Source organism: Hyposmocoma kahamanoa, unplaced genomic scaffold, assembly GCF_003589595.1.
Source record: "Hyposmocoma kahamanoa isolate Upper Pololo Valley unplaced genomic scaffold, ASM358959v1 64, whole genome shotgun sequence".
In the NCBI taxonomy this organism is placed as follows: Eukaryota; Metazoa; Arthropoda; class Insecta; order Lepidoptera; family Cosmopterigidae; genus Hyposmocoma; species Hyposmocoma kahamanoa.
Window position 1 is genome coordinate 18,944,498 of NW_020653852.1, and position 11,034 is coordinate 18,955,531.

General features: G+C 35.6%; 1 protein-coding gene across 1 annotated transcript in view; it reads right to left on the reverse strand.

The window, feature by feature from the left end:
* The window catches only part of LOC113230935 (glutamate receptor 3-like), a 14,456-nt gene that overhangs the window by 2,958 nt on the left and 464 nt on the right, over window positions 1-11,034 (reverse strand). Inside the window, 7 exon segments of the mRNA XM_026465045.1 lie at window positions 149-327; window positions 3,006-3,105; window positions 6,184-6,410; window positions 7,013-7,185; window positions 8,105-8,426; window positions 10,452-10,599; window positions 10,727-10,875. Of these exon segments, the coding sequence (XP_026320830.1) occupies window positions 149-327; window positions 3,006-3,105; window positions 6,184-6,410; window positions 7,013-7,185; window positions 8,105-8,426; window positions 10,452-10,599; window positions 10,727-10,875 (1,298 nt within the window).

An 11,034-nucleotide genomic window follows, 5' to 3' on the forward strand; every position in this document is an offset into this window, starting at 1 on the left:
TATGAATGTAAGTGAAGCAAGAGAGGTATGTGGATATGGATCGTTCTAAGTGATATGAGTGTCCGGGGTGTGCTTATATTAATATAAAGAAAAAAGTAAAAACACACCACCCCAATACACGGATTACTTCCATCGACGGCCAACATACCTTAAAATAGTATCGATTATACTCAAAGTCACTGGCTCCAAACTTGAGAGGTGAGTCCAGAAGGTCCTGTAAGCTCCTTACTGAGGAACTTGGCGCTCGGAGGAGGACCACAATGTTAGCCGAGTAAGCCGCGAATAGAATCGTCAATGCCACGAAGAGCAGAAGAGTCACACAACGTCCTGAAAGAATTGCCTATTGATTATTAATACAAAGATCGAACACAGAAAAATTTCTTCGACTCTGTGGGACTTGAACCCATGTCCATGGTGCACCGTAGCATTGCTCTAACCATCTCAGTCAGTCACGGGTCCAGTTACCGAGTCGTCGAAATTCCTATGTGTTTTTGTCATAGATCTTTGTACTGGCTTTCGGCATTCGTCGCCGCTAGTGACATCTGGTGAGAGATTTTTGAATAACTTTCTCACCGCTGCCGATACCTTTACAGATACCACAACTGACGCAGATGTCGCTTTTCGATCAAATGTATTTATTGACATTTTTTTGTGAATTAACTCCACTTTAATTATTAATATACAAAGATCGAACACTTAAAAAAATTCCTTCGATCCGGTCGGATTCGAACCGACGTTTTTCAGCAAACCGTGGCAGACGCTATGCCAACTAAGCTACGAAACGAACCAGCGACCCTCACTAATTCTTCTATGTGCTTGTTGTATTATCTTTGTATTTGGTTTTTCAATGACTTTTAGCCGTAGCGCCATCTATGAGAAGCCTATGAAAGTATTTCGTCACCCAGTTAGATATCTTTACAGCTACTAGTCCCGGCTAGAGATGTCGCTATTCATTGAATTTAAATTTTTATTGAATTGATATTCAATTATTTTTTATGTGCACATAAAAATTGAACTTGAACCCACAACCATGCGGCACCGTAGCATTGCTCTTACCAACTGAGCCACAGGTAAAGTTATCGAACTATTGAAATTCTCCTATGTGTTTTTGTTAAAGATCTTCATTCTGACTTTCGGCATCTTTGTATTAATAATAATCATTAAAAAACTAGTGGAGTTATTTAAGAAAAAAAATCAATAATATAAATTGTCTGTTGTGAAACCATGGACCAATAATCCAAGAGGACTGGTAACATCGAGTATATAACCAGAAATAGAAACGAAATGTCATTTAATTTGTTTGAAAACTATTCTGCCATATCATTACTGTGACAACTGCGCTCCGATTGGCTAGCCCGAGTTCGAAACAATTGACGGGTGTCGTCAATGGGTGTTGTCAACTATTTTCACTTCAAATCGATCAGTTAACTTGAGCTTTGCTATATGGACGAAAATTGCAAAATTACATATTTAATATTTAATTACCGATGAAATGTGATACCGTTTGTTTTATAATTAGATGTTTTGCTATTTTTACCACACCACCGAATAGAACAGCACGGCATTGTTAGAGACATTATCTTTATTACAATTAATACAGAATATTTTTTGGAATGTACGGAGACGTACTCACAGGTTAGTAGTTGGCCTGTCTGTATTTCAGTGCAAATGAGAGTTGATATTTATAAGAGCTGTATCGCTTATGTGTTACCAGGAATATATGGCCGTGATTTCGTCTCTATTCCTGGTTATATACTCGATGATTGGTAATTACGATACAAGAAAGCGTTGTCGAGTATTTAGTACTTGTAGGTCCACTAGATATCGCGACAAGTACCAAATAGCTATTTTTTGTAACGAATTTGTTTTACATTGACGAAATGCAATTTATCAAAGCTACTCTTATTTCCAGTGATAATAATCAAATCAACTAGATGGCGCTTATTGCATACATTTTTATGAACACCGCTCGCTATTTTTTATTACGTTTAATTTTTATAATTAATGCTTAAATGAATTGTTTAATTTAAACATTAATTTTTAAATTACTTTGTAACTCAAAAGGCCATCTATTTATACTCATATTTGTCAATTTTCAGAAAATAATTGTTATTAACGGCCTAATACATAATCTATAAAGAAAAGAAAGAAAGAAAATACATTTATTTGTTTACCGCAATGACACCATAAATGACAAAAAAGAAAACGTAACACACGAATAAATAATTACGAATTAAAAACACAACGTAAAACACGAATAAATAATTACGAAACAAAAACACAAATAAAGCAATAAATAATGTATTTAAAAAAAATTAAATTAATAAACCAACTATTCACACAAATAATAAAATGAACACTACACATAAAGACACTTTGTGTGGTGCTAAACGCAAATAAAAGCGTCACAAACTCAGTATTTGTTGGAAAACGCAATGCGATCTCAGCACTGATTTTCAGTTAGGGCCCTATGTGAGGTCATGGAATAACATACATGCATAATAATATAAACTACTTCCAGGCTATTGTTCAGCGCCATCTAGATACAAGACGGAATGTTGACCTTTTTCAGAGTTACGTTCTGTAGTATGGAGATTTGCACTCCTCTTGATTTATTGGTCCATGATTTATTTATTTATTTATTTTACACACATAAGCTAGCAACTATCATTACAAGACTAACCTAATACAATAGTGTAGCCAAAATTATCACTTGTTCAACATTACTTACAAACATTCATATTATATTCAAAAATTCTATTGTAACTTCTAAAATTATATTATACTATATTAAATTACAAACCGATATTATATTCTATAACATATTACAAATAAAGCTATTTTATTGAACTCACACGGAGAACAGGCAAATAGGTCAATTTTCCCAACAATAACGTTCAAAGTCCTCATCGCCCTGTCCAGCAGGTTGGGAGAACCCATTGCCTCTTAACAATGGGAACACATACAAAACCATTGCTAATTCGCTCCGCTATGATAATACTTACCCGCTGCGAATCGAGGCTCCAAGGTACAGCCCTGTTGCAGCACAGCGCCAATTATGAGAATTAGGACGTCTGCCCAAGATCCGTCCAATTGCTGCGGGTTCTAAAAAATATATTTCATAATAGTACATTACTATATAAAACTGGCTGGAGACTAATAACATCTCAGTCACCGGTGACCGTGGCACCTAGGGGTCTACTTTCGTTTTCCGTCCACATCAATTATCGTCAAATAAGTAATACCCGACCAAATGTCTAGTACGAAGCTACATTCGCATCATTCTGATGTTGTGGACTCCCCGGAATTCGTGTCTAAGATTTCTGTTAGAGCCCCTATAAAGACCCTTAGGCAGAGAAGAAAAAAGTAACGAGAATGGACACTCATCGCACCTCCCTAGCTTTAAATACCGAACCACGCCCCGTATATTGACTGAACGGCAACAAGGCTGTCGGCGAACGGTTTTTAACGGTTTTGATATTTGAATATAGTTTTCATTATTGTCCAAGCAGGTTGTTAATCATCTTTTTAACACAAGTGTTGCATCGGTAAAACGTCTTATGAGCAGTTTGTTTTTTGGCGAGTAAACAATTACTAAGTGTTGCGAATTTGTCTTTGTCGTCGAGTATATAACCAGAAATAATAATAACGCACACACTCATTTACGCTCATTCACACATATCATTACTGTGACAACTGCGCTCCGATTGGCTAGCCCGAGTTCGAAACAATTGACGGGTGTCGTCAATTGGTTCACTTCAGACCGACCATTTTAATTTGAGCTTTGCTATAATGGAAAAAAATTGCAAAATTACATATTTAATATTTAATTACCGATGAAATGTGATTCCATTTGTTTTCTAATTAGATGTTTTGCTGTTTTTCCCACACCACCGAATAGAATAGCACGACATTGTTAGAGGTATTATCTTTATTACAATAAATACAGAATATTTTTTTATACGGAGACGCACGCACAGGTCAGTAGTTGGCTTGTCTATATTTCAGTGCAAACGGGAGTTGATATTTATAAGAGCTGTATCGCTAATATGTTACCAGGAATATATGGCCCTTATTTCGTCTCTATTTCTGGTTATATACTCGATGGTCTTAGTAGACATATATTATAATTACTAGTTATAATCCAATGTTCATAAGTATCAAGTTAATGTGTGTCATTCTGTGAGGACCTATAACTGACTCTCCGTCATTATTTAAGATTTTTTTCTGTAAGCCGTAGGTCTTCCAATAAATTAAAATAAATAAATAATAATATAGTCGAATATTACTTATTTGACAGTACCTATTTCCCGGCCCGCAACGTTGGTTTGTTTGAAAAAAGAAATACACCCGATTTAGACGGGAAAAATAGATTATTTCCAATATACAGAACCTGCTAGAAAAAAAGCCAAGTCAAAAGTATAAATACCCAAAACAAACGAGCTTGTATGATAAAACTGATGTCAATAGATGAAGTTTAAAACATACATTTCGATACCTCCAATGAACATTACGCCAATTTAATTTGTGGTCCCATTGTGTTTTTATTATTTTTTTCATTTTTTCACAAAATTCCTTGCATTTTGTTTTTTTAGAATTTTGTTTTTGGTTTCTTTATTTTTTTTCACAAAATTCGGGGAGCATAACATTATGAAATAAATAAGGCTGTTTACATTAAAAACAGAATATTTGTACATATTTAGTGTAAAATTGCATATAACATACTTGCATGAATAATGTGTATTGGGAGACAAGTGTACGATGTGCTACGAGCACCATATTCATCACATCACCCATTAAAGAATGGCGTAAGTTGATTTACGTCAAATATGTATTATTAGAATCCGTTGGAGCCTATAACGAAGTAACATACTTCCGCTCTAATTGGTATAACTCTATCGACAATATTGACTGAATTGTAGCCAAGAAAAATGGGGGGCTTTAGAAGTTACAACTACAGTCTTACAAAGATTATTTTTATTTTAAGTAAGTATATTATGAAGAAAAAACGAAGAAAGAAATAGTGATGAAGAAAGTTAGAACTACATTCCTTATCTTAAACAAAGATTACAAAAGATTTTATCCTGAAAATTACACTAATTACGAATTCAATGTTTTTGTTCAAAGTTATAGAAGATAATGTGATTTATGTGAAAGTGAAAACATAAATATTTATTCCCGTCCCTAGAAGACCCGAATAAGTGAACTAAGTTATTTAAGAGAAATTGAAAACATAATCTATTAGAACTACAATGGAAAATATTGCTGAGTATCCCGATAATTAACCGAAGACATGCCTCGAAGGACTTGTATTGCCAAAACTCTTAATAAAAAAATATTACGTAACGTTACTGTTAAAATTTTCATAAGTAGCCCCGCACTAGGGAAACCCTGTGTCGCGGGTGCCATGGACACACACATTTTACACAACCACAAATTACACCCAAAGTCACGAGAGAAATAAATGTAGGCCATACAAATATTTCTCCTGGTCCGGGAATCGAACGTGGGACGGAGGCAGTTTAATTTTGTCTACAAGTATACTACTATAGAATAAAAATGTAACAAAACATAAATGGCTGGACCCTCTCATAACACTACTTGCTTTTCTAGGAATTGCTATAATATGTATATAAAGATATATAACGCTTTGCCTGTAGCGATTGCAGACTTACCCTTAAACATAATTAAAAAGAAATTATATCACTTGTTATGTGATCTGTGTATATATGATAACAAAGATCATTTAAAATGATAAGAAATTGACATAAACTCGTTTATAAGAATAACTGCTTCAATATATGCAAAAAGTTTTAATAATTTATCTAATGCAATTAAATCACTACAAGGACTTACTTTTAAATCACAATTGACAATATGGCTTTTGACACATTGCTTCTAAAGTAATAAGGAATATTTAGAAATTACAAACACCAATTGACATTAATTCGAAATGCAAACTGATATGTAATTGTAGAGACAAATGTAAAGTACCATTAACATTTGTATACCTGCGTGCAGGTTGAATACAATATACCTCTCAAGATCTGTATAAATACTGTATTCTGGCAAATAAACGTATTCTATGTTGTATAATTATTTATTACAATAAAAAAGTGTTAATTGTAATTACTTCGACAACCAATCACAATCAAAATCAGTCTATTCATATAAAGGCCTTACCATGCTCACAGAAGCTTCCCATTTCGAAGTGATGTACAAAAACACAGCACAGGCAAGCGTGCAAATGAAAACCGCTAACCACACCGCTCCAGTGAATGGTAATGTAAATATATTACTCTGGTATGTTAGAGGTGGTTCTCTGAATACAAAGCGAATGGCCGTAGTGCCAACCATGGCTATGTAATCATATATTTCCGTACGTTCCTTTGTAAATAACGATATGGTTCCTGGAATCAAGAAGTAAATAAATACTTTCTACTATTATAATACTTCTAAAACTGTGGCTGTATGGCACTAGCCCTCCGGGCTAAGTGCCGGAAAGGATAAACTAGATATCCTCCGGTCCCTCCAGCCGCTTAGGTTATTGGGAACTGGAAAGACGTCGTTTTTCGGCGTCAGGAAGTGTGCGTGTCTTATAGCTCCGCCACCAATGAGCAGATTTGGTAGTGGACTCAGAGTCGACGGCTTAGCGGTGGCAACCGCTAATTGTGCAATGCGCAACGTGCAGTGAGCGTATCTACAGCTTCGGTACCTATTTGGAAAATAAGGAGGGTACTGTAACTGCACCCGGGGCGGCTCACTCGTTCACTAGCCTCTCGAAGAACCGGATGAAGTCAAGTCACAGAGGTCTGTGACAACCCTGTACTGGCTGATCTGAGATCAGAACCAGAACTTATAAGTTTCCTGTGCGCGCACAGGTTATAGTGCCCTTCTCGTATACCGTATATAATCAAAACTAATGTGGAAAGTTATGGGGCTGTCTCCCTACCTTTAAATTGGGAATATAACAGAACTGCTTTCCGGTAAAAATAAAATATTTCACACCTACCGAGATCAGCCTCCTTCGTCATCAAAAGATTAGCAACCCCTGTCCAATTGCCATCTTTGCCTTTGTATCCCCACGAGTTGGTGAATATGGCCTTCGCTGTGCTGTTCAGTATTTCGAAGCAAATCTTCACCGCCATATACGAGATCTTCGTCACAGAGTCCTGGTGGAGATTCCTGAGAAAATTTGAAGCGTACATTAAGGACAAATTTAAATAAGTACTCCAACAGCTTTATCGCAGCTGATTAAAAATAAACCGTATCACTCTTGATAAAACCATTATAACAAGATTTAAATAAAATGAAACTATTTTAAGAAATGACTTTCATTACAACCCCATACTACAGGGTCAGTATGACGTCATGTTTGACACTTAAGATTTAAATTCATCTAAGTCAAATAAGGGCCATCCATCCCTGGCAACTTATCAGGCAAATGCGCCTTATATCACTTTTAAATATCAACTCTCGTTTGCACTGAAATCACAAATGAGCAAGCTGAAATAGTACAGCGTCAACAAGTGACATGTATGTACGTCTCAGTATATTCCAAAAATATTCCGTATTTGTAGTAATAAAGATAATATCTCTACTATGGGGGGCTGTTCCATTCGGTGCTGGGGGAAAAACAGCAAAACATCTAATTACAAAACGAATGGAATCACATTTTATCGGTAATTAAATATTAAATATGTAATTTTTCAATGTTCATCCATTATAGCAAAGCTCAAATTAAAGTGGTCGGTCTGAAGTGATACAATTGACGACACCCGTCAATTGTTTCGAATTCGGGCTGGCCAATCGGAGTGCAGTTGACGCCGTAATGATTTGGCAGAATAGTTTTCAAACAAATTAAATTACATTTTGTCTCTAATTCTGGGTATACAGGGTGTCCTACGGCTATGCCACATGGAGGGAAAGTACCTTAAATACCATTGATAGAACATTTTACTGAAAGAAGACTTCACGCCGCGCTCATAACAACATACATTATCATTTCAAAGTATTAATAGCCAACTGTATTTTACAATCCATCTATTGTCTTATTTATTCTATATATTTGATAGGTAGATCAACGTTACACATATATACTCACAGCCTATCATCCAAATGCTTCCTAGTTTCATTAGTATCGGTTATAACGTTGGCCATAGTTAGTGTGTGACCTCTCAAATCCAATCGTCTAGAAGACAGTACTTTACTGTCTCTATAATCTTCTACTGTTCCATATTTGCTTATTATTAGATTGTTTGCTTTAATAACACCTTTAACCGTATCTTGTTCTTTATTTTCATTCGCGATTAAATTACCATTCTCAGTTTTCGATATGTTCGCTATATAATTGTTTGAATTGGTTCTTGGACGCCACATTGCTCTGTTGTAGTATATAGCTTCGGATTTCGGGGATATTTTGTAAGCTGCAATAAAAAGTCAGCTAGAACTAACGACCACGTAAGTACAAATATAAAGCAATTAGATCATACAAAAGTTACAAATAACCATGGACCAGTAACTCCACAGGACTGCCAACTTCCTTATATATATGGTGTATCTAACTGTACAATATCAGATCTAAACAGTTAACGGAAAAAAATGGAAAACTGAAAGGCTGGCAGGTATAGTACATACAGAGAAGAAATAAGTAATGAGAACGGACACTATCCGCCCCTCCCTAGCTGCTATACTGCACCACGCCCCGCACATTGACGGTCACATTGACTGAACGAGTACAAGGCTGTCGGCGAGCCGTTTTCGCGCTAAGACGGCTTTGATGTTTGAATATAGTTTTCATTTATTCATTACGAAATTTGTACGTTAATATCATTGACTTACAATTTATATGGACGTCGGGTGGGTGCTAAAAAGTGTCCGAACTTATAGGGCGTTAAAATCGTATACAGAGCGTCATTCACGCTTTAGTCTTCGTTTGTTCGACTGACAGCGAAGCAAGCAAAATTAGACAGTACTGCGATGACATTACAATTTAAATTCAACGTTTTAGCTTTTTCATATTCCTTTACATGTCACTACGTTTAAATAGATTGACTTGGGACATTTTTTTCGTGGTTTTTGCATTAGACCCGTCGTCGTCCATTTATTTGTAAGTCAATGGTTAATAAATAAAAAAATAAAAATGTCTGAGACTCATTCAGTTATTGTATTCTTTAGTGCAGAGTAATATACATATAATACAGATTTATTATATCAATATAATAAGACGCCATAATTTCATAAGCTAAACTAGTTCTAGAATTTTCAATTTTGTATTGCCGATAAATATTACGTAGTAAATATATCTAATTATTAACTAGGTAATGATAAAGTTGGTCATGCAATTTCAAATACTTTGGTTAACCTTATTTAAAGGTACTTGTCCAAAATAATATATTTTTAAATAAATCTTCAATATATTTCTAGTTAGTGAATTAATAAAAAATATAATATTATATCGATATAAATACGTAATGAACATGTATAATTATTAGGATTCTATAATAGAATTATAGATAACAGATTCGCGTTACAATTTTCGCTATGTTGCCGCTCTGACCACGTAACGAAATAGTACGAGCAAGTGATGGGTAACCCTGCCACTTCACGCACACATTCGCGCGTGTGCAAATAGCGCCTTGCTATATGTAGTAGTAGTAGTAGGTAAATAATTTTCGACCGTTGTATGGAGTGTCCGGGGTGTGGTACATATTAATTAACACACATGTTTGCAGCTATTGCAGCAGACGGAGAATGCACTCAGCATTTACAGAAACAGTAAGAATCCAATTTGTTTGCTTTTATATCTCATGCCTTTGTTTAGTCTCTTAAGGCTCAGTTCACATTGCGGGGAACGTAACGGAAGCGAGGCGAATTTGACGCTTTCGTTCCTTTCCGTTCCGTTCCTTCCGTTTGATGATTAGTTATTTATGTAATTTTTAACCGACTTCAAAAAAGGAGGAGGTTCTCAATTCGACTGTACGTTTTTTTTTGTATGTTTCGGGATAACTCTGGTATTTGTGAACCGATTTTCATGATTCTTTTTTTGTTGGAAAGAGGGTACCTCCATAGTGGTCCCATTTCATTTTAAAGAAAGTCATTCTCTAAGGGGGGCTGATCACACATGAATATCCATTTTTATAAATAGCGCCTAAATTTTACTTATGGAGCAATTATATTAATTGTTGGCTTTGCTATTCTCCAATTCAAGGCGTTTTTCTCTCAACATACTTTGAGTAGTGAGAACCGATTTTTATTTTATTATCTCCTGTGTCAAGTCCTGTATAGTGGCGAACTAGGGGATATTTCAATGAAACTTGGCAAATAGATGTAATTCCACGTACTTTTGAGTCGGTTTTTTTAGTACTTTGTACTGAGATTATTTTATAGATGCCATAAGTTTTTTGGTTCTGCGAACTCTGTATTTAACATAATGCCTTTCTAAAACAAACCTTCAACAAACAAATAGTCCATTTCGCCAGCCTTCCTCGCAATTACCACGTCACTATCCACCAGGGCATCCAATTGCAGTACACTGTCTTGGTCACCATTCAGCAAAAGCCAGCGATATGGTGCCTGAAAGTATCCTTCCTCACTGGCCTGTTTAGAAAATACGACTATTAGAAGATACTGATAATTGAAATTTGGCTCCACGAGTTGAAAAATTTTAAAGAGGCTATATCTTCAGGTGAAAATTACCCAAAAGTCTTAGTAGACATTTATTTACCTGCACCAAATGAGTTTCAATTCCGGTGCAAGACAGATCGCCGACAAATGTAATATGCTGCAGATAATATTCGTTTCTATTTCTCTGTACGGAATGCGCAACATTAATGTTTACTCCAGATAGGATCTTCACTAGAGATTTACTTTCATCTGTAAAAAGAGTACATGTATTATAAGACCTCCGGCTTTATTATTATAAAGCGACGGTCAATGCCCTGCGTGTCCAATACAATAATGGTCTTAGGATGCTATTGGGGCTGCCACGATTTTGCAGCGCATCAGGTATGTTCGCGGACGCGCGTATTGATA